Here is a 25,807-nt window from a genome sequence, read left to right as displayed (position 1 = left end):
GTTAGGACGAAAAGTATACGTACAACAGTACAAGAGACTTTTGCATGCATTTGAGTGAGAAAGAAGAAAAAGGTCAGCGCACAACACACGGCGTATGGTAGCCGAACAACGTACACGAGGGGTTCGCGTGCATGGCATGGATAGGAGAGGTCAGGATCGATCGCGCGCTCGGTCTCATCCTGCTGCTGCCTTCTTTCTTTCCTAAAGCAAAGCGCAGGCATCTTGGACCGTTCCCGCTCGGTCATTCCCACCCTGGCGTTGACCTGCTTGTCCACACGTGTTGTCGTGCTGGCCCCAGGCCCCGCCCCGCCCAATATTGACCTTCCTGGAACTTACTGTACGTCTTTGCGCCCGCCCGCCCGCCCGCCCCACCCGTTGACTGTACCTCGCCCCAAGGACCAACTACCGTTTCTTTTTCTCATTTGACGGCAATATAAGCCCCGAGGCCCTGTTCCCTTAAACTATTTGAGCTGTACTTTTTGACGAGGAAATAATGTTTTTCTCTGATAATAAATCAGCATAAGCTAAATTTCAGCGAAACGAACCCTCCAAATATCAGTATACGGAGTATCTTTTATTTGTCCATAACACAACTAACCAACAAAGTGCTTTCTAAAAAAACCAAGGAAGCTAAACACTGATTTTTTTTTATATATAGAGAGAAGCTAAGAAATAACCATCCATATTCATACTCTCTACGTCCATAAAAGGATACAATTCTCGCACAATTTAAAGTTTGGCAAAAGTTATATAAAAAGGTATAAACATTTATGATACACAATAAGTACCACTAAATTAATTATGAACGAAGACAATTTTATAATAATTTCTTATCTAATATCTCTATATAGTTCATACCCACTAAGCAATAAATATCAGCTAAAGCTTCTATAACGATTTTGTCAGATTCGTCATAGATATGCAAGAGTGATGCGACTTCTATGACGAACTTGTTTTCGTCATAAATTCATCATAAAACTGAAATTATGACGAATTTGGCTACTTCAGTGATGAAATATATTCATCATAAAAGTAGATATTTATAGTAGTGTTTGGGGATAATATTGGGGAACTCTTGGAGTTGCTCTCACCGGCCGCTTAGTCTACTGAGCTCGCAAGCTAGCATGTAACTCTTAGGGCGTCCGCAATGGTGCTAGCTATGTAGCTAGCTTAGGTGAAGGTGAGAGATAAATACAAAGACTATTTTATACATTCTTATTATTTATGTGCTATTGGACCCACATGTTTCACTCTCAGATTCTTGGACTATGAAATAGATTAGCTATTTGTTCGTCGTTAGTGACTACTCTCTCTCTCCTACTTTTTCCCTGTCCATGTCATAATAGGCGCTAGCTGTTGGGGATGCCCTTATAGCATTGAGGAGGAGAGAGGTCCATGGGTGATACTATATAGTTCGCCTCTGTTCACAACACAGGCACAATATGGTCCTTGCTACTCAGTCATGTGTCATCTTGAGCTTCTCCGATGGTAGATCACCAATACCAAGTTCGGAGGTTTCTTTGTCTGATGCGGATGTCACTATAACACAACATACCTTTGCCGACCCTTTTTATTGTAGGCAAAGGGCACCTTTGCCGACAGATAACCTCCCGCGAAAAGTTTTGCCGACAGATAACCTTTTCCAAACATTTTATGAAACATGCCCTCGTCAGCAAGTAAACCGTTGGCAAAACTATATAGCAAATATAGATATCAATTCAATTTGAATGATTTGACAAATCCACTTTTGTTCATAGAGAAGGCATCACATTGAGCAAATTCACTTGATTTTGTAGAAATAATGTATTAAATATTCCATACATACATCAAATGGATATTGCAAGTCAAAGTGATGATCATAGTACACAGAGCCATACATATAAGTCCAGGATATAGACGAGCCACTAGAAGACATATATAGACATATACTACAGGTCTTGTGCTAACTGATTATGGATAAAGTTAAGAGATGACCCTGCTGACGAAATGACCTCCTTCGTGAAAATGTGCGTGAAAGATGACCCTGCATACCATTCACATGCCTCCTTGCAAACTGTTTTGCGGCCTTCCATCCATCTTGCGCCTTCAGCTGCTGCCGAGCCAGCTGAATGGCATTCTCCCTTGATCTTGCTTTCCTCCATTCGTGGATGCTGAGGAATTTGTCTAAGAAGTTGAATATGATAAGAAGCAGCAGCCACAATGCACCCTACGTAGAATGGCAAAGTTTGAATCACAATGCACCCCTGAGCAGTTGTATATGATAAGAAGCAGCAAGCACAAGCACCATGCAATGCAGTTGATTACAACATTGTTTTATAACACAAACATAGTCTTTAAGTTACTGAAATTTACAAAAGCATGCAAGAGGATTTACCACTATGCAAGCTCCAAGAATTTTGAAGTTTTCATCACAAGCCAATAAATTGATTTCTCTAAACTACTTAATATAATATAATAACTGACACTCAACAAAAACGAAAAGTGTTTAGAACTTGTCAGAGAGATGAAACTCATGGAGCATGCAAGTAAGACCACGGGGGCAAAAGAATCCCTCGTAGCACGCTTGGCAGTTGCTTGTTCTCAGCGGGATACCATTGCTACCATGGTTCCTGGGATCTTGAACCAGAATTGGTGGCGCAAGCCCATCCTGCATCCATATGAACTAGTGCTGCAGGCATCCTCTCCTGATGGCCTTTTCAAGGAATTATTGACCATTGCATCCAATGGTTCCACAAAACTTCAAGCTATGTATATTTTTCCTTATATTATGTGGGTAAGGATGTGCAGTACTAGTGGCTTTCCAGAGCTTAACAGTGACAGAAACCTCGCGTACTGGCTGCACCCAGCCCTTTGCTCCTTTGTTGCAGTAATGTTTATGTAAGTCCATTTTAGGAAGCTAAATCACAAGAATCTTCGTTGGGCTACCCAACTCACAAGCTTCAGATACTTCGCAATTGATTTCTCAAGCTTCCTTTGATAGTATTTATGACCTCTCATAATTGAGTGCTTGTTAGTCTATGAACCAACTTGGGTAAACATGCAGGCAGGAAGATTCCAAAGGAAGTAGTGCCTTAGGATAACATGATGTGTAACAGGATGTGGTCTGATTTAAAAGCATGTTAGATGCCAAATCCTATTGAGCTCACCATCTCCCAGCTGATCATTCCAATAGGACATTAGATGCAAATTTCACTTATCCTAGTACACTTGATTACCAGCCTTGGTTTGAGTACTGTGAAGTGTGAACCATTCACTAGAGGTTAGTCTTCTGTGATAATTACATACAGAAGATCCGATCTCACCAGCAGTTTCAGTAGGATAGGTTAACTGATGCCCAAGGAGGAGGTGAGTAGAAATGTCAATTCTGGGTTATCTTTGTGGTTTGGTTGAGGTTGATGTGTCCCATTGATAATTCTGGAAGAATGATCTAAACTATGAGGAAAGTTGGTGAGATCAGATATAAGGCTGAAAAATGAAGTTTGATCCTGCTTCAGTTATATTGAACAGTCACATCAACTCTGTTGATGAGCTGCACTGGTAATGCAACTCTGTTGGCACCAGTTTTGCATACTGGCAGTGTGAAGATATGCTACATGTGTACTGTTTTCGTATCTTTAATTCTACACACAGGTGACATAGATGGGGCAGGCCTAGTTACAAACTCTAATGTCATAGAAGATGATGATTTTCAAGGCAAGCCAGCCAACAGTACATCAAAGGAACTTGTCAGAGAGATGAAACTCACGGAGCATGCAAGTAAGACCACGGGGGTAGAAGAATCCCTCGCAGCACGCTTGGCAGTTGCTTGTTCTCAGCGGGATACCATTGCTACCATGGTTCCTGGGATAATGACACTGTTTTACTACATACTACTACTATATTTTTACTAGATAACATCAATGGGATAGCATTAATGTCAAATAGAAATGCATAGTACAAATCTTATAAACTAATACCAATGACAATTGACAACAATGGTTAGCACAGCTTATAAGCTATCTTTCCTGCTCCTTGACTAATTAAAGAACTACCACTTTTAATCACACCATACGGATTAGTTCACACTTCACAGCATTGTCACATCTGACATGCATCATGATAACTAAAAAAAGACTCCCTCTGTTCTAAATTATAGATTATAGATCACTTTAGCTTTGTCCTAATTCAAAATTCTCTAACTTCGACCAGGTTATAGAAAAATACATTGATGTATGCAGCACAAAATAAGAAAACTATCAAGAAACATTTCATGGTGGATTTAATGAAATGATGTTGGTGCATTTTCCTACAACGCTGAAGTGACCTATAATTTGGAAGGGAGTACAACTTTATAATAGCAATCATAATTCAATTGAAGAATAAGCCTTTACATTCAAGCTGACAAAATGTCCAACAACAGCCAAAGATAATATCAAAGTAACATAGATGACGCATTGCATAAACCGTAGTTGACCACTACAACTACTTGCCAGATCTGAACTACTTGCATAAACCATAGTTGAACTTTAGAAATGAAACACAAGAATTAAGGGCTCTATTAATCAAATAACTGAAGACAATGTTATGCCATTAGTTCATTACCTTGAATAATGTTGCTTATCGGCCTTTGTCTGAGCAGTATGATGATATGCCCTAAGCTTTGCTACAAGCTCAGTTGCATCTTTTGCAGCATTAACATATAGTACCTGTTGGTGCAAGGTTAGGTCATTAATATGCTATGTTGATTGGTGAAAAAAGTAAAGTATTACTTAAATAGAGCAGATACAAACCTTTGGTATGATTAACAAAGATTCAGCAAATTCAGCAATTGCCAGTTGTTCCCGAGAACCCAGGGTCATTGCAAGGTTCTCCAGGTAAACTGACAACGCAGCTTCAACTGCACCACCACCAGCAACAACCTACATACCCAATACAAAACATGTTGGAGACACTAGCACGATCAATGATACTAACAATTAGAATTTGTCCACTCATAAATAAAATCAAATTGCATTTTGAACTGTAAGGTTCCTCTAGGCATGAAAAATCCTCAATGCACAAGCCACAAAAGAACAGTGAAAGTTGTCACTAAGCATTGATTTATTCAGCTGCAGGTAACCAACATGTGATGACATGAAAGAATAGAAGCACAAGGATTACCATATTTGATTCCAGGGTTCTCTTCACAATGCACAGGGCATCATGCAAGGACCGGTCAATCTCATCAAGCATGAAGTCATTTGCACCTCTAAGTGTTATAGAGACCTGCACAATAGAAAATCATCAAGCACTATGCAATTACCTTCAAATTAAATTTGTTCCTCCTATAGCAAACTTGCTTAAAATTGGTATGGAAAAAGTACAAACCGCGCTGGTGTTCTTTGTGCCTTTCACCAGAATAACATCATCATCAGCAATTCTTTCCTCCACAACTTCATCAGCATGTCCAAGGAATGATGAATCAAATGTTTCTTCACCCTCCATGTCTGCAAATGTACTCACCTGAAAGGTTCAATTGTTAAGCCACCAAAAATCCTAATAATGCACAGCCAAACATGTCACTCCAACGCTGGCCCCTCTCCACTCCACTGCCTCGCCACCGCCGGCGCCGCCCCCTGACTTGGGGGTGACAGATCCGGCCACCAGAGCACCGGATCCGCCAGCCCAGGCCCTGGAGCATCCCAGGCTGGCCCCGTCGGTGCCGCCATGCGAGGAGGAAAGGGGACGACGGAGGGGAAGAAGTGGAAGAGAAGCCCGCCGCCGTCACCACCACCCTGTGCCTGCCCAGGCCTCTGGCTGGCGCCGTCGCAGTCACGGCCAGGCGGCCTCGTTGAGCCCCATGTGGCTCGAGCGAGGCTACGCCCGCCGGCCCGCGTCATCCCGTGCCGCCACTCCACCAGACGAGAGGAGGGTCCCGCCGCCACCATCCCGGGTGGCCCGCTCCGCCGGCGGCGCAGCGGGAGAGGGGAGGGGAGGGGAGGGGGCGCGCCGGCTAGGGTTGGTGGCGCAGCAGGAGAGGGGAGGGAAGGGGAGAGAAGGGGAGGCGACGCAGCGGGAGAGGGGTGGGAAGTGAAAAGGGAGTAAGGAATGAAGGGTGGGCCTCCTATTTTAGTGGCTTTACCCCTTCGCCGACACTTGGACAGTGGTTTAGGTAGGCTACAACGATACTTTTTTTGTCTAAAAACTTTCGCCGACACTTTATGTGTTGGAAGGAGAAACGCCAACATATAAGTTGTAGCCTTACATTACTATTGCCGACAGTTTAAGTGACGCTAAAAAAGTAAAGAATTGCCAACACATTATGTGTTGCCAAAACCCTTGATTTACCAACACATAATTGTAGGGAAAGGTGGGTTGTGGTGTAGTGTGTATCATCCCTTGCACCTCCTCAATTGCTAAGTCGTTTCCAAGGCACCATCCTTCTTCACTTCTCAAATCTCTACTGCTGGCGTGTTGCGTATTTGATGCTGCAGGATGAATCAACAAACTTCCACAGCATATCTTCGGATGTCTCTACTGGTGCATGTATCGATGTACAATAACCTGTTCGATGGATCTGTGCTTCTTCGGTTTGTTGGCTTAAGAGCTTCGTGCTTCATACATGTCGCATCTCTATTTTCTTCACATCTTATATGGAGCCTAAGTATGATGAATTAATGGCCTTTTTTTGTGAAACGACAATATTCTTTTACAATCGTCTTTGGAGTTGTATTAGTTTCATTCAGTTTTCATATATGAATTTGTACATGGACATATTGTTGATAAGTATACCTGAGGCGTATCATGGGAGCAAATAGGTTCGGCGATTGGTTACTTCACTTTCATTTGCAATTAATTCCGAAAGATGAAGTCATCATGTTGTTAATTTGATTTAATCTCCAAGCTTGCGTAAGTCACCTAGAAATCAATGGTAGCTTAAGGCTTCAATGCCTCCTTACAATTGTAAGTTACTTGGCAACGATGACACTTCGGTAGTTCATAGGTTCTTTCAACTGCACTTCTAATTAAAAATACAATAATTCCTGCTCAAAATGAATATCTATTGGTATCCAGCTGTTCGGCCGATGGTTTCTGCGGCTGATGAGCCGGCTGAAGCTGATTTATTGTGAGAGAAAAAATAATGTTCCATGGCTGATAAGCCAGGCCGATAAGTTCATAGCAATACTTTCTATATATCCTGATGTCCCGCAGCAACACGTGGAGAATTCACCTAGTTTCAAAGGAGATCGTAGCCACCTCATTTGGACTAACATCCCCCACTTGTCTACCTAGAATCTGATATTTTCTTTATCAAAGAATTATATATGTTAAATGAAATAGGATGCTTATAACTATAGTATCAATATAGAGTGCTTACAATCACGGTGAAGTGAATGTTTTGTTACGATGAATCCACATTCATACAAGCATGTGCCCTTGATCAGCATGATAGCACAACATGCATGTTTAAATTAATCATTTTGAATATATTAATGTCAAGAGAATTGGATACTTTAGAAATGACCATGCCGTTCGGCTGGTCATGTTCCCGCTTGTTCCAGCTTGTTTCAGCTTATTCTCTCTCACATAATACTATTTATTTATCCAAAACCATCTGTTTTTACTGTAGCGCGGACCAGCCGAACGAGGTGGACATGTATATAGGCAATTTAACTAATTTTCGTTATAGCACGTGTTGGTAATTTAGATATATACATTGGAGAGGATTTTTTTAGTTTTTTTTTAATAATGGCAGAAGTGGGATACTTTATAAACAGAGCATGCATGGGATCGATAGGATGTATCTCTATCTCTCACCCCATGAATTAGAGATCGACAGACTTATACCTAAACTTTGGAAAATTCTATAATATCAAATTCCAACCTAAAAAGTCTAGTGTATAGAGTAGACTTCAACTCCTTCGAAATGAAAGGATCCAAATAGACCGTAGTAATAGTAATAAGAAGTACAAGATAGCACTAGTTGAAATGTAGTAGAGTTAGATATGTACTCTCTCCGTCCTTTTTATCTGTCATTCTCACTTTCTGGGAAGTCAAACAAACTCAATGTTGACCAAATAAATATATGTATACAAGAAAATATTAATGTTTACGGTACATAACTAATATGATTAGAAAGATTGTTGAATCTACTTTGCATAATAAATTTATTTGGAGATACAAATATTGCTAATATTTTGTAGGAATCTAATTAGAGCTAAGAAACTTTGACCTGCACGCTTTCTATAGCAGATGAATATAAAGGGAGCGAGGGAGTATGCACCGTCCGTGTCTATACCGTGTCTTGTAAAAAAAAGCACATTTACCAAGACAATGGGCGCCAGCTCCTCCGAAGGAGGGGTCGGCCACGTCGCCCCGTTACGAAACCGCCGTTCGATCGCTCATCGTGTGCATCGGATTTGTTAGACCCGCTTTTGCTCGAAGCTGCTTCTGCTGATTCCAGATTCCTTCTCAGTCTTCCTGTGTGTTTGTTGGCTCCAGCTAAGAATTCGGATAGAGACATATATATACAGGGCTTCCAGCTTCTTCTCCGACACATTAGCCTCGGCTTCTTCCCAATCGAGCTGGTCCGTGTCGTCGCCGTTTCTCTTCCTCCTTTCCTAGCCGTCGCCTTCGCTGCTCTCCATTCTTGCTAGGGTTTCGTCCACGCCTTTCTGCGCCGCTCGCTTCTCGCTGGTCTCGGCGGACTTGGTGGCCGGCCGCCCTTGCTGCTGTTGCTGCCCGCGCTGCTCGCGGGGGGGCCGCGCTGCTGCTGATGCTCGCGGTGCTGCCGGGGGGGGGGGCTGTGTTTCTCTGGCTCGGCGCGGTGCTCGTTGGGTTGTTGTTCTACGCCTTTCTGCGCCTCTCTCTTCCTGCCACCTGCACATAGGGATTTCAGCCAGGTAAAGATGGATTCGTTTATGGCTTTTACCAAGTGTGTGCTGTTCTTATTCGGTTTCGTATGCATATATAGAGATGGATTCATGTTAGGATATGGTGCTGCGGTGAGTCTAATAAAAAATGGAGTTCTCGAGTTACATGATTGTTGTCCAACAATAGATGTGCCACTACTACAACAATAGCTATTAAGTTAATAAATGCGCTATTTAGATTTTACATCTATTATTGGTACTTATAATGTTGTTAGATTGTACCATCAGTTTTATTCAGCCTATGGCATTGGGCTCCAGATCTTCATGATTTGTCTTTTAATGAGTGCCTTGTTTCTTAAATAGTTTGGATGCACTGTTTAGGTTCCTTAGATATACTTACGTCAGTTGTTTTATATTAAACAATAGTGTGTCTTCAGAATAGATGATATGTGTGAAGAGTTATATTAAGAGCGCACCAATTAGTCCTATGAAGGATTCATATTATTGTTGCTAAATGAGGTCAGACTGATCATGACATGCATCAGTGTGATATTTTCTGGACGACGTCTACCTGTAGTATGTATCGGATGAGCGTAATAGAGTCTGCTTTATATGACAGTTGATTAAAAAAAACTGCATTTTCCTGTCATGTTATTTACCGCTGATTACTTTCTGTTACTATATATAGTTCATTGTTATTATGATAGGTATTTTTTTTGTGCTAGGCTCGCAACGGAATGCCGCCTTTACCTGATGCAAAGCTAACATCTATTGTTTATATTCTATTTTATATCAGCCATATAGATGTTTTTTTGGGTCCGCCTGTTATGGGAAAGAAAATAATTGTTGGTAACGCTGTGCCAGCTCAGGCTGGTGCTAAATTCATAAAACATATCGATGTTCATCATCTCTTCGAGAGTGCTTATCAATTGGATAAGCCTCTTTTTTTTACGAGGTTTGAGTAGCCTGCGTTATATATATACAATGTAAATTGCCTATTTTTAGTGCCTTGGTCAAAGAGGACATTTAATGAAACCTGTGTTTTCGCGGGTGGGTTCTGGGTGTGCAAGGTAGGTTGTGGTAGTGTGATGAACCATGAACATTAGATCACTCATATTACCTGCATTGGTGCTTGTTTTTATTCCATAGTATGTGATGAACCATGAACATAAGATCACTCATATTATCTGCATTGCTGCTTCTATGTTCTTTGTATGTTTGTATTTCATATTATTTAGTTACAAGTATTTTTTAGATACATGTAGGATTTACTTATATTGATTCGTGTGGTCATTTTTTTTATACCTACTGTTCCTCTGTTCTTGCAGTACGTCTGTGCCGTCTTTCGCAGTTGCTTCGTTCCTTGCTGTGTTGTACCTGTTCATAGTTGCCTGTCCTCGGCTCCGTTGGTTGCGGCTCTGCGCTTTTGGCTTCCTTTTAGGTAACACTACTTTGCTTATTTGGTTTGCAATATCTATGTTATGTTATCAGTATTGGTTGGTCTGCTCTTTCGGACTGATACACGTCTGTTCTGCTTTCGTTTGTGCAAAAACATCTAGACGACGAACACGCTCTTCGCAGCTGTCTGGACACTGGAATTGCTGTTTCATCCAAAAAAAATTTCAAAACATTTTTAAAATTTCTTAAAGTTTTCAGACAATCAGACTATCTGCTTTCTCATCTTAATTAAACTAAGTGAGGGAAGGGCCGCTTAGGTTCGTCTGCTTTTCTTCTCTTTCTGACGGACAAAGGATTCTTATTGCCCTCATGTTTCCCATCAATTTATCCTACGTAGCTATTCTGCGAGAGGTTGTTGTTCGCTGTAATTTACCTTATGTGGCTTGTATACATGAGATAGCAGATGATGGGAGCCATGTATATGGAATTGAGGTAGAGCTGACTCCCTTCTGTACAGCGGGGTATTTCCAAAACACTCTTTTTTTGGGCTCCTGTTTCTGTGAGTAATCATTTGCCTTATGAGGCAGCAGCTCTACAGGCTCTTATAGGTTTACAAAGAATATATGGCTTCTTGGTTATTGATTATAGCATCCATGGATTACAGCTATATAGATCTTTGGCTGAACGTCTTTTCCCAGTTGCAAATAGAGGTGCACATCTTGCCAGATTAGTACTGGCGTCCTTAGAGGAGGACACAGTTCCATCATCTGTTGTGCTGATGTATGCACAGCAGCTGTTAGATCAAGTCAGTTCATCTACAGAGAGTCTTGCACTATAGTGTCGTTGTTTTTGTTCGATTCAGATTTGTACTCTCTCTTTTTCTTGTTTGGTTCTGTAATTTTTTTTAAACTGTTAAAAAACAAATTATGTTCATGTGTTTTCGGATTATGTGGTCCTCTGTTTGTCTTCCAGATGAATACATTAGTCCTTTTAATTTATATCACATATTATCATGTTTCAATGCATGCTATTCTTGTGTCAGCCATCCTTACATTATTTCATATGATGCTATGATCAGCCTGTGCAGGTTAACCTTTGTTTCGTATGTATATATTGTATCTGTTTTCTTATCTTATTGCTCCCTACTGTCTCATACCAAACACACAACAGACTGTCTTTTTATGCCTAAGGATGCTTGCTTTTTTCCTAAACCAAAAGACTGTTTTCATTGTTATATCTTCATGCAAAGATGTGTAGCCTTCGGTGTTCATGGACCACCAGTTTGACATCGCAGCTCAGCATTTATGTATGTACAATAGATTTTGTTTAATTTAATTTCGTATATATATTTTCTCCTGCCCTATGAAACCTTAGTGTGTTTTTACAGTGTTGTGCTTAACTGTGCATGTTTATATTTATCAGCTGATGCTTCGGTGCCTTTACGCACCTCCGCTACAGCTAATTCGAGAGGCCATCGCGCAAGGGGACGTATGTATCCTCCAGCGTCTAGGCCAATATATTTACAAACATTATTATACTAGGTCTATTCTTATCTTATCTTCGCAATTCTTTACTTAGGAAATAATACTTCCTATCCCCTTGAGCGTCCTGATCCATCAACCTCTAGGCAAAAAAGAAGGAAATTGCTAAGTCAACATCGGCGTGTGTGGGGAGGTATTGAAAGCCACTTGATCATACATGGTCTATCTACATCTTTGGATCACTCTGTGCTTAAAAGCAAAAATGTGTAAACAGGTGCAGCTACTGTTTACAGCGCTCATTTGGACTGTGGTCAGTTTGATGAAGATTTTGTAGAGGCTCTGAAAGGTACACATCCCAGTTTCCTAGGTTCCGTCTGTGTTTCGTGTGGTAGCCTGTGACTCATCCATGGCTTTATGTCTGCTGTGCATGGACAATGCAGTTTCATATCCAGAGAGATCATACTATGGAGCACCCGATCAGCGATGTTGTAATTGCCGTGCAATATTTTGGCATGCAGAAAAGGTTGGCAAGGAGTCGCGGAGTTCATCTGCTTCGGTTATTTACAACAAGTGCTGCAAAGGAGGTCGAGTAGTTATACCACCGTTTCTTCCTAGACCTGAGCCTTTGGCATCTTTGGCAACATTTGGTGGGGGTCCTATTTCTAACAAGTTTATGAAGAACATTAGAAAGTACAATTGCCTGTTTGCATTCACCTCTATGGGTGCAAAGATAGACCAGGACTACAAATGATGGTAGGGGTCCTCCAGTTTTCAAGATTTGTGGACAGATTCACCACCGCATTGGTTCTTTGTTGCCTGTGGATGGTCGAATTCCAAAATTTATCCAGCTATATGTATACGATACATCCAATGAGATTCAAAATAGGATTGCTTCTTTAGATCATGGTGACGCACCACCATCAGATCTAGATGGAGACATTATTCAGTCCCTGATCACCATGCTTGATGAGCACAATTCATTTGCAAAACAATTCAGAATGGCTAGAGATAGGTTGGCAGGTGATGATGTTGAAGATTTTATTATCCGCATTGTTGGTCCAAAAGATGGAGATCCACCTCAATACAGTTTACCAGCTGTTGAGCAGTTAGCAATGCTTGTAGTTGGAGATTTTGGCACTGACACATTTGAGAGGGACATTATTGTGGAGAAACAGACAGGTGAGCTGCAACAGATATCTGCTCTACATCCTGCTTTTATGGCGCTTCAATATCCATTATTGTTTCCGTATGCTGAGCGCGGATGGCAGACTGGAGTTCTATACACTGGTGTCACAGAATCTACACAGAATGCTCGTGTCAAGGTTACAATGCAGGATTATTACTGCTACCTATTTCACTACAGGAAGAATGAGCCCAATCCCTATCTGTGTTATGGTCCGCTTTCAACCCAAGCTAAGGTTGATGCTCGAGCATGTGTTGATGAAAATAGATTGAGGTACATAGTGGATAATCAGGATGATATTAGAATGGAGAGTATACAGGGCATTTGTGATGCTATCAGTAAAGGATCTACAGAGGGCAGTGAGATGGGAAAGATGACTGTGTTACCAGCATCGTATACTGGTGGAAGACGTTACATGATACAAAATTATCATGATGGCATAGCTATCTGCCGAGAATATGGCCCTCCAGATTTTTTTGTTACATTCACATGTAACCCAAGATGGTTGGAAGTTGTTGAGGCTATTTTTGAAGCCAGGACAAAAACCAAATGATAGAAATGATCTCATAGTCAGAGTATTTAACATGAAGTTGGAGGAACTTCTCAAAGATATTAGACAGGGTATGCCTTTCGGACCTTGCAACGCAGGTACATTTTGTACATGCATACAAAACATCTATGTCTTTTCTTAGATATTGTTCTTTGTATTCCTCTGCCTATACCCACTGTTTCTTAAGTGAGTCATGTTGCTGCTTTTCATTGCAGTACTACATACTGTCGAATTTCAGAAGCGAGGTCTTCCACACGCACATATTATTATCTGGAATTCGGCTGATACATCTAATCCCACTCCAGCAATGATTGACAAACACATATCTGCTGAGATACCTGATCCAAAATTAGATCCATTAGGTTATGTTCTGGTTGCAGAGCACATGATACATGGACCCTGTGGTAAACAAAACCCTAAGTGCCCTTGCATGAAGAACAACAAGTGTTCCAAGCATTTCCCTAAAACCTATCAAGATGATACTGCAGTTACTTCAACTGGTTTTGCTACCTATAAAAGAGGTCAGGCCACACTTTTTGTCATCAAGGGAGGTTGCCACATGGATAATAGATGGGTTGTTCCTTACAACATGCTGCTCCTTAAAAAATACCAGGCACACATAAATGTTGAGTGGTGTAATAAGACTACTTTTATCAAATACCTCTTCAAGTATGTAACAAAAGGAGCTGATTGTAGCAAAGCTTACCTTCAGAGAGTTAAAAGAGGCCAGCAAACGCCGTTTGATGACGACACACAGACTATAAACGAGGTTAAGGAATATCTTCATTGTAGATACATCTGCGAACAAGATGCATGCTGGAGAATGTTTGGATATGATATTCACAGACATTTTCCAGCTGTTGAGAGAATGCCTGTGCACATGCCTAATGAGAATTTCATAACTTTCAGTGCGAGGGCTAAGATGGATAAGTTATTGTCTGCAGAGTTTTTGAGGCGAACTATGTTAACACAGTGGTTTGTATGTAATGAACTTTTTCCTGAAGCTAGAACACTGACTTATCCTAAATTTCCTTCTAAATGGGTATGGGATCAGAGAGATAGGAGATGGAGTAAGCGCAAACAGCGGCATGATAAAATAGGTCGACTTCACTATGTGCATCCCTTGGCTGGAGAACGGTACTATCTTCGGATGTTGCTACTCATAGTTAAAGGAGCTACAAGCTATGAACATCTTAGATTCCACAACAGAGTATACCATCACACATTCAAAGAAGCTTGCAAGTCACGTGGTTTGCTCAGTGATGACCACGAATGGTATGATGCATTTGATGAAGCAGCAGCTTGGGCTACTTCGCCACAGCTGCGCAGCTTATTTGTCACTATGATACTTTTTTGTGAAGTAGGTGATGAGAACACTCTGTTTGAAAAAGTTTGGAGACATCTAGCTGATGATATCATTTATCAGTATAGAGATATGATTGGAGACCCCAATTACCAATTACCTGATTCAATGGCTAGAGACTATCTTCTTGATGAACTCTCTGCTCTTTTTTCTCAAAGTGGCAAGAATATAACTAGACTTCAACTTACCGCCAAAGACACATGCTGCTTATCCTATTCTACACAATCGTTTTGTTGAAGAGGAGCTATCACATCCTCTTGATCCATTGATCGATATGAATAATCCAACTGTTTCCCTTAACGAAGACCAGAAAAATGCTTTCCATAAAATAGTACAGAGAGTTGAGCAGAATGAGGCTGGTTTCTTTTTTGTAGCTGGATATGGAGGAACTGGTAAAACATACCTATGGAATCGGATAGTTGGTTATCTAAGAGGAAAGAACAAAATTGTTCTGACCGTGGCGTCCTCTGGAGTTGCAGCGCTCCTCTTACCAGGAGGCCGTACCGCCCACTCAAGGTTCAAAATACCTTGTGAGGTAGAAGATGATATGATTTGTGATGTAAGTAGAGGTACCATGCTCTCTGAACTAATTGAACTCACAAGTCTGGTTATTTGGGATGAAGCACTCATGGCTAATAGGAAATGTTTTGAAGCTCTGGACCGTACATTTCGTGACATTGAAAAAGTTAAAAATCCTGAGCTCGCAAATATTCCATTTGGTGGTAAGGTTGTAGTCTTAGGAGGAGATCTTAGACAGATCTTACCAGTAGTTGAAGATGGTAACAAACAGGATGTTATTGCTGCTACTATCATCGCCTCCCGTTTATGGTCCCATGTTGAAGTGCTAAGTCTAAAACAAAATATGCGGTTGCTTTGCTCACCAGAAGATCCTATTCAGCAGCAACAGGTGGCCGCATTCAATAAATGGATACTAGACATTGGTGAAAATAAAATACCTACCCTTGCAAAGGAAGGAGAGGATGAAGGAAGCTGGATCACCATACCACAAGAATTCCTTGTAAGTCCTGCTGAGAACAGACTTGCGGCCATTGTAAAAGCAATTTATCCTGATTTCCATGCTAGATACAAAGATCCCATCTATCTTGTACAGAGAGCCATACTTGCTCCAACCAATGAACTTACGCATTCAGTCAATGACTATATGGTTCCATTGGTACCTGGCAGAGAGAAAGAATATTTCAGTTCAGATACTATTGCCAAATCTACTGCTCAGCATGAAGCATATGACCTCTTATATCCAATTGAATTTCTTAATTCCATTAATGGAAACAATTTCCCGCAGCATAGAATTGTGCTCAAACAAGGAATTCCGATAATGCTGTTGCGCAATCTGAATCAGAGAGCAGGCCTGTGCAATGGAACAAGACTCATTGTGACATCTATAGGAGAATGGACTATCGAAGCAAAGATTATGAATGGTTCTCACGCAAATCAGAGTTTTGCCATACCACGCATTACTTTGTCTCTCAAAAATAATAAGTGGCCATTTGTTCTACAACGGCGTCAATATCCAATTAGAGTTTGCTATGCTATGACCATCAATAAAAGTCAGGGACAAACACTATCAGCAGTGGGTCTCTATCTCCCAAAACCAGTTTTTACACATGGACAGCTCTATGTAGCTGTTTCTCGTGTAACAGCGAAGCAAGGCCTCAAAATTTACATAGAAGACGATGAAGGTAGACCTACAAACCAGACAAGGAACGTTGTTTATACAGAGATTCTTCAGCATCTATCCTAAGCATCAGTTGCAGAGATCTCCTATCAGTATTTTGCTTCTTAGTTCGTTCTACCAAGTGATGGCTACTACAGCATATGATGATTTTGCATATCAGTATTCAGAGGATGCCTGTTTCTGTACAGAGTTTGTTCTATAGTTTGATGTATATAACAAATAGAGTCTCGGTTTATATTTAAATACACCAGGTCTATATGCCTGGGTGTCGCCATATGTTGCCATGTGTATAATAATCTAGATATGTTATAGGTCACAATGTAGGCACTCAAATGTTTTTTTTGTAATAAAGGACTAGGATATTGCTATGTGGTTGTGTGCTATCTACCTTACAATTTTTCAGTCATTGTTCCATTTTTTTAATATACTATTTCAAAGTCGTTTACACATTATTTTATTTTTCATATATGCATGTGTTGTTCTAAAAAATTTTTTTTTATATATCACAGATACAATATGCAGCAGCCCAAGTTTCTCAATAAGCTGGACAAAGGGAAACATCCACATGGTGTCGTTGTTCGAGTTGTGAGAAAATGGACTCATTATGAAACTACGAGTCAAGGTGCCCCTCTATACATTGGCATGGTTCTGGTAGATGCAAAGGTGCTGTTTCTATTTGTTCTGTGCATATTGCGTATTCACAAGCAGTTATAGTAGAAATAAACATAGTGTAACCATGGTATTCTGTTACAATTATAACAGGCCAATGCTATCTATGCTGAAATCTCTGATGACCTCATAAATGAGAAGGAACATCTTTTCGACATTGGAAAAGTGTACATCATAAAAAAATTTGTTGTGCAAGATGCCAAAAGAAACTACAGAGCAGTTGATTACAACCTGATGATTGACATCACAGAATATACAACTGTTGAGGTTGTTACAAAGGTTCCACAATCAATTCCTAGAATATGTTTACAAGATCACTCCACTGCCAGCTATAAAACCAACGCGTTTGGTCTTCAATTTGACAGGTAAAATGCATGAACATACACTATTTTCTGCACATTCTAATGTTATTCATTGCACTATGTGTTTACGATAGTCAGTATGACATACTTTTTGGTTTGCAAGATGTTCTTGGATACCTTATCAAATACGAGGCGGCTCATACATTCGTCCCAAAAAATACTGAGAAGGCTAAAACACTCAGAGAGATCTATGTTAAAGATTTAGGGTACGTATGTGCACTACATATAATGAACAAAAATGGCATACAAAATATGTAATGTCCTGTGATGGATTTATATGCAGTGAGAATGTGATGAAGATTACATTGTGGGGTGATCAGGCCATAAATTTCAACATTGATGCTGTGTATGACAGTGAGGTCGGTAATCTCGTTCTTTGTCTTGTCGTTGGCTGCACAGCGCGAGAAGATTTCAAGAACAAAGGTGACTCCTTACTCTCAGCCTGCATCAAAAAGCAGAGATGTGTATAATGGTCACAGCCACTTTACATCACCTAAAAGTATATATATATTTATATGGATCAATTGTATTGCAGATAAAGTATGTCTGACTGGAAGTTCAGCCTGCTGCTATTATTTCAATCCAGCCATTCCAGAAGCGCGTTCTTACCACTCCAAGGTAAATAGCTTCGTACAATTATTTTGTATACTGTTACTGCATCTGCTGTTACAACAACGCATTTTTCTGTATCAGGTTCAAGAACACTCCAGTTTACATCGATTGTCCATTAGCTGAACAGCAAGCCATCGTTGTTCCAGTCCACGACATTCAGCTTCCAGAAAAAACTATTACTCAGCTGAACAACATAGACCCTTTTGATGATGAGGTATAACATTACAAACCCCAGACCTACATTATCGCTTCGATAACCCTTTTGATTTTTCAAACTTTCTACATATCATTTTACGTTTCAACATAAAGACAACTAAAATTGTCCACAATGTACTTTGTCTAACAGGAACAAGGTCCTTTCAAATGCTCACTGACAATCACTTCTATTATAAATACCACCAATTGGTGGTATATGTCATGCGAGCTATGCAAGAAAAAGGCCGAACAGCAGCAGGATGGCAACTACAAGTGCTCAAAATGCCAAGCAAGCACTATTATACCAAGGTACTGTTATTCAAATAATCCAAAAAATAGTATATGTCTATAGGTAGCCTGTATGACTGCGATATCGACAAACTATTGCAATCTCAATTCTTCTTAAATTGTACAGATACTTAATATCGTTCATAGGAAAGGATGACACAGCTGAGGCAAGGTTCTTTGCCTACGATGACGAAGCACAGAGGCTGGTTCAAAAAAACTGTCAAGCAGTGGTGAACCCACTGCGTGCAAGAGATGGCCTGCCGCAAGCGATACAGAACATAGTTGGCAAAACTTATGTCCTATCAGTTGACCTCACCGATGAATCTTGCAAGAGCAGCAGAAACAGACAATATCAAGTTAAGGCTGTCCTAGAAAGACCTTCCAAACGTGCTCCAGCCAAAAAAAATTCACTAACTCATTACGATCCAGTGCGAATCATCGAATTCAGATGCTGTCACAGACAGTCCACACAGTCAAAATGAGGTGCTCCAAATCGAACCAGCAATACAGATGGTAACAAATCCATACATCCATTACTTCTTGCATATTTACGTTATATTTGCTGTTAATATGTCCTATTACTCACTATTATTGTAGACTCCTACAGCTGGATCCGAACAACAGACGTGAGATTTCTAAAGAAGCTACTGACAGGTAAATGATTACTGAATCTGGACACCATTCTTTGCTACACATTTGATTTAGACAAGGTACCAACATATATTGATGGTTCATATTTACATTTTGTTAGATTACCAGCTACACACAGTAATGTTCGCAGAAGCCTGTTCACCTCTGTCGATGAAACAGACACAGAAAAAAGTGAAGCAGAAAAGCATCATGACAATCTGAGGCCAGTATCATCGGAACCGTCGCCCAAAAGGTATGCCGCTACAGACGCTAAGCTTCTAGCATTGCTTATACCACTTCATTGACTATGGCGCCTAAATAAAGCTATTTCATTCAACCACTTCTACAATGGTTTCAGATCAAAGACGCTCAGTGCGGACAAGGCTGCAGAACATCACTCCACTACATAAACCAATGCTGCTGTGACCACAGACATCAATCTTTTGGATCGAATAGTACTCTGCATTTGCCCTTAAAACTTGGAAAAATGTTTATGCAGCCTAGCTATATGTAAATTAGTTTCCTTTCCTATTTTGCGTATTGTTTAGATAGACTTTAGATGATCGTCTGTTGACCTGTAAATCTACCAGGCAACTCATCTTCTCCGTAGCACTCCAATCAGCCTTTATAAGAAAACTGCATCTAAAATAGTGTATGCCGTACTCACCGCTATGAAAATACATTCCAGGTCCACCAAAACTACCCATATTATAGCATCCGATGTAAAGTGTTGGACTTGATGACTGTGTATGAATGCTTAATCTATTTCATATCTAAAAATGTTGCATAGTCTATGATAGACGTGAATGATTAATGTATTCCGTATTTTAAAAATGTTGCATAGCTTTTAGTAATAATTTTATCATATTATATCAGTTATATTTCTTACAATGAACTAAACCGTTCACCGTATGAACTACAGCTATATCCCTTTTCTTTCATAGTAAAATAGATGTTCGCTTAGTTACGCTTATGAATCATTCGTATACGTTACCTGTTCGACGAAAGAAAAAACAAAAAATAGTTGCTTGCAAAAAAAAGGAGAAAAAGATACGACATTCCAGGCTTCGTGCCAGCGAAACAAAGGGGGAAAACTGAGACGCTAAACCAATCTTCGATCCATTAAAAAAAAAGGCTCAGCCCAAATAGATCTAGTGAACAAAAACGGCCCACTCTAAAACCCTACCTAGACACAACAATCTTTGAGCTTCACAGCTCCAATCAGTCGGCCAGCATTCCACGGATAGTCAACAGACTTCCGCTTCCACCCGTTTCCCAAACCTTCCAGAACTCTAGCTTGCCTAACTTTTTCTTTCCCATCTCCGGGAGTCGCGGTGCTGTTACTGAGCGCAGCAGTGTTCTTTGCGCCGTCGTTCAACGCCTTTCCGCGCCTCTCTCTTCTTGGTACGCCACTCTCGCCAGACTTGGTGGTGGGAGAGGGAGGGGCAGGCGAGAGGGGAGCTGTGTTGCTGTTGCTACTCACACTGTTCCACTTGATATTGCGAGCGTCGGTGGTGCGCTGCCTGTCCTTGGCCTCGCCTGTCTGCCCTCAGATACCATGATCCCGTCCTCGCTGCTCAGGTAAATTAATATTTGTAGATTGTTTCTTATCATGTATCTTACGTAACTGGATCTGAGCCGTACGCTTCTCTTGCTCGCTCCACTCCATGCCGAAGATAGCACAGGCAGCACCAATTGTGATGTTCCATTGTTTTCATGGCACAGCCAGCACCAATTTTGATGTTCCATTGTTTTGTTTCACTGTCTATTTTCTATTTCAGCGCCATATCTTCTTTCTGGTTCCCAGGTAGTTAAGTGACACAGCACACCACAACACCCGTGCAGCCACCACATAGAGATTTGGAACAGGTAAAGATCGATTCCTTTATGCCTTTCACCAAATGTCTACTGATTGTTTTATTTGATTTTGTATGAATATAAACATGGATTCATGTTAGGACATCGTACTCCAACAACTCTAATAAAACCTAGAATTTTCGAATTAGATAATTGTCGAAAAAGAATACATGTTCAACTGCTACAACAATAGCTATTCACCTTATAAATGCACTGCCTAAATTTTACATCTATTATTGCTAATTTCAATGTTTCTAAATTCTACCATCAGTTAGTTTCAGCTATGACATTGGAGTCCATGCTTGCATGATTTTCCTTTTAATAAGTGCCTTGTTTCTTAAATTGTGTGGATTAGCTGTTCAAATTTCTTACACATGATTACATGAATTGTTTGAAATTAAGCACTGCTATATCGTAAAAAAAAGAAATAGATGCAGAGCTATATTAAGATGAAAGCAGGTGCTCCTATTAGTGAGTCATATGATTCTTGCTAAATGACATCAAACTGATCGTGATACAAATCATTGTAATATCTTCTGAACAATGTCACATGCATTTGTAGTATGTATCTTGTGGTACCTGAATTCGACAATCATAACGGCCACCTATATATGCATATATGTGTGTATTTACAAACAACTTATTAGTTTACATTGTTTAGCAGTATGTTCGAATTTTTCTTATGTTCGTAGTACATATTGCTAATATGCATCTCAGAGCAACGCTGCAGCACTTTTAAAACTACCATCGTGGTTACTCTTGAGCAGTCTCAATTTAGACCGAAATAGGTAATCCATGCCATGCACAGTAAGGCCTTACAACTACAATCTATGTTTTCATCATGTCGGTTTACCAAAACACAGTTGTTAAAATAATATGAACAGAAGATAACCCAAAAACGTTTGGTTATAGTTCTTTTAGTTATATATATAATAAACACTCAACCTTTTTTGCCGTTGCACGAAATACTGCATCAGTTGACCACCTCTGTCATTGCAGTTCTACATTCCTCTAACATATTCACACTACCAGCTTGAACACTGATAATTTAGTTGACTCATACAGGTACTGCCCAAACCTGGTCTTTACAATGGAATCCTACTTATACAGACATCTGAAAGTTCTTGAAGATGATGGCAATATCTTGTTAGAGGGTCTCCAGCTCGACCATGCCATGATTGCTAGATATCCATCTTACGCACAAGGTAATTTCACAGCTGAGGACATCCGTTATGCAATCGAAGAAACATTCCAATTTAAGATACACCCACAGAGAATAACACCATACAACGGAGAATACTTAATCCAAGCTCCATCCGCAGTGTCAGAGTGCCTCCTACTTACAAGAGGGTCAATTCCGCTGTTAGAATGCAATTTACCACTCATACCATGGACCAAAGAATATGGATCCATCATGGTTCCACTTCGAACGCAATTATCAGACCTTGGAACAATTGATTTTGATGCCATCACATGGAACATCCAGAATCAAAGGCAGCAAATCAGATCTGATGAGGCCATAAGTATAGACATCTCCGGGATACCACCACATTTATGCAGCAACAAGACTGTCAAGACACTATTATCAGAGTACTGTTCCATAGATCGCATCTCCATAATCCGTTATGATTGCTCAGTTCAGGCCTATGCAACAAGTGACATCGCCATACCACGCAACGTTCATCTAGGCGTGAAGAAGCAAACAGCAGATGGACTCTTTATTAAGATTTGGCCGATATGGTTTAGAACCTACCCAGATTTCGATGCACAAGAAATTGCATATCAGGATGAAATTCAAGCTCAAGAATACAGAGGTATGAATAGGCCTTTACATTTATCCGCGACTTGCAACTAATTAATCTAACAAAGGATAGGTTACAACCCCATTTACTATAAGCTCACACAGAATTTCTGCCTAACAGATGGAGACGCATTTTACCGCGCAGCTGCCGACAGAGACCAGGCTTGTGTTTCTTGGAGCGACATGGTCTCTCCAGATCATCATCCTTCGTCACCGGACTCAATTGGTATGCAGCTTTTTACTTATCTCAGCTCACCATTAATAAGACAAGAAATTAATACCTCGCAATCTTTGAACACAATTAATCCCAACAGGTTCTGTCTCCGGCTGCAGCCATCACACAGAATGTATGTGCTACTATGAATTCTCAGGTATACCGAGACATCTATAGTTCTCCTTGCAATACAACAATATATCTATATACATGAAGACAGCAGTTAACTACATACACCTAATTAACAGATTAAGAGCCGAAACATGTGTATACATCAAATGCAACACTGTTCCTGCTGACGGCCAGACCGAACAACCATATGAAGCGGCTACTCAGTACCTTGTTTAATTATGTGATGTAATATATATATAAAGTGAACAGATGATGAATCAGCGTAGCAACATAACCCTCACATGCAGTTATGAAAACCAGATCCTGTTGAACACAGGAGTTGTATATATATCTAATTACATAGCTGCTACAAGCACAATGCCGTACTTCAAATTATATACCACTATGTCTGTATTTTTTTTTCTATCGATCTGTGTCAAATTTTCTGTGCATCAACGTTCTAATATGTTGTCATGATACACCAATTACCAACTGTATTTTTAAACCATTTGCACATACGAATAGTGTTTTTCCCCCTACGACAAATGATGTATGACTAATATGTCTGAACCTTATACTATATAGTGAAATAGCTATTTGTATGCACAGGTATTGTTTGCATACTTTACATCTACCAATGTCATCTAAACAGCAGAGCTTGAACAGATTCATACAAAAATAAAAAAAGAAACAAGTTGCAAATTACATCTTACTATGACATCTTGGTCTAGATTTTTTTCCTGAATAATATATCTGGCCAGTACTGTTCTCCATCAGATTAAATCTGAGAGCTCAGGCTCTGCTCATTAGCGTGCTTATGCTATCTTTATATGCCAACATTTACTAAATCTCATTAGCATGTTACAATCTAGGCACCCTGTTACTAAATCTATTCGTAAAACTACCTCCAGTGATCAAAATAAATCAACAATACTGCTATGTGACCATATAATTTTACGGAACTGCTGATACTGCTTCCATAACCATCACTCCCACTGATTGAATCTCTAAAATTTACAACATCTATTTACCTCATCGATCTGATGAAATTTGCACTTTATGCTTTCACATTGTAAAACAAAATACCCCACACACCCCCCCCGCTGTCCACCCCCCCCACTCCCCAACCCCCACTCACCTACGCCACTACCTCCACTCAACCAAGACTATCATCAGCATCGAAAAACAATATCTAAACAAACGAATCACAAACATAATGCATGTATACGCCGCAAACAAATTAAAAAAAAAGGGTCCTGCCTCCATAATATTACCGGCAGGAGCCCACCGCTTGCGCTTCGTCCCATCCTCATGTGCCTTTTTTTTTCTTCGAACCAACCAGCATCTCCTCCCAATGCCTTCATCGAAACCCTAAAACAGCACGTAATCTATCAAACCCGTGATTCAAACTACGGAAAAAAAAGAGGAAACTCATCTCAACGTGCGACGGAAGATTAAAATCATTGATAACAGCACTTTGCACCCACCTGATTAGTCCTTGTAGACAACTAACTCCGAATCGCCGCAGTGCTCACGAGATTGAATCGAAAAGCTATTGGAGCCGCAAAGAAAAATAGACTCAATACTCCCGTGACAGCGAACCGCTGCAAATGCTTCCAGTGAATGTACAGTACACGAGACGGAATAAAACACACGACCGCAGGCCCAGCCCATCCACTAACCGGTCGCACATATGTGGCCCAAAATTTTAACATGCTGAAAAGAATGACCCAACATTCGTAGTAACCTCCATCCATTACGCTCACCTTCGCCGTTTTTTTGCTCCACCCCCTTCCACGGACACGCAAAGGCGCGCCCATCCACTAGTAGGATTGAAATGGGAGTAGCATGCTACTAGTAGCATTAGCATAGCGTGATTAAGCGAGGAGGAGGAGGAGGAGGAGGAGGAGGGAGGGAGGTAGGTAGGTAGGGAGGGACACGTGGAGTAGAGACAAGTCAATGTCAGGGGACGTGTTTCTAGCCTGTTTCTTTAGTCGTAAATGATCGTAAATTTTCAGTCAGAACAATATTTTTTCCTCACACTAAACCAGCCAGCAGTAATAATCCACGATCGTATACGATCGTTTCAGCCCAGCCGAACAGGCTGTTCGTCGTCAGGCACAGATAATCGGTTTGTTGATTCGTTTTCCTTCTTCGTTCCATTACATTAACCGCCTACAATTAGCAAGCGCCTGCTGCGACTCATCTGCGAGGGAGATAGATATTTGATGGTGCGAGTGCGAGCGAGGTAGGAGTAACCGTAACAACCATCATATATATGATATCAGAATCAGACGGCGGGCCGGGTTCCATTTCCATAGACGGTCCGATCCGATCGAGGCAGAGCCAGCCAGCCCCCAGCTAGCGGGGCGCAACGTTGAAAAGCGTTGGGTGGCGGGGCGTCGAATCGAGTCGTCGTCCGTCCCATGATCCATCCCGTCCCATCCCATTTCATTCCATCCCTTTGTTTTTTAGCCTATATATGATGATGCCACTTTATTGCTTTCTTGACGATCCATCCCATCGAGAGGAGTTTTGTTTCGAATGGGAGAGTACTCGTACGTTT

At 40.7% G+C, this 25,807-nt stretch overlaps 1 protein-coding gene across 1 annotated transcript; it reads right to left on the bottom strand.

Annotated features, from left to right (window-relative positions):
* Window positions 1-4,340: 4,340 nt before the first annotated feature.
* LOC136457324 (T-complex protein 1 subunit alpha-like) lies at window positions 4,341-5,211 on the bottom strand. The gene is made up of 4 exons (XM_066457363.1): window positions 5,140-5,211; window positions 4,770-4,898; window positions 4,582-4,685; window positions 4,341-4,377 (listed from the first exon to the last, which is right to left on the bottom strand). Exons 1-4 carry the CDS (start codon window positions 5,209-5,211, stop codon window positions 4,341-4,343), a joined length of 342 nt encoding a protein of 113 aa, XP_066313460.1.
* Between the last annotated feature and the right edge of the window lie 20,596 nt (window positions 5,212-25,807).

The sequence above is a fragment of the Miscanthus floridulus genome, chromosome 6 (genome assembly GCF_019320115.1).
Source record: "Miscanthus floridulus cultivar M001 chromosome 6, ASM1932011v1, whole genome shotgun sequence".
Lineage (NCBI taxonomy): Eukaryota > Viridiplantae > Streptophyta > Magnoliopsida > Poales > Poaceae > Miscanthus > Miscanthus floridulus.
Note: the sequence above shows the minus strand (reverse complement) of the source record. Positions and strands in the feature narration are given on the sequence as shown.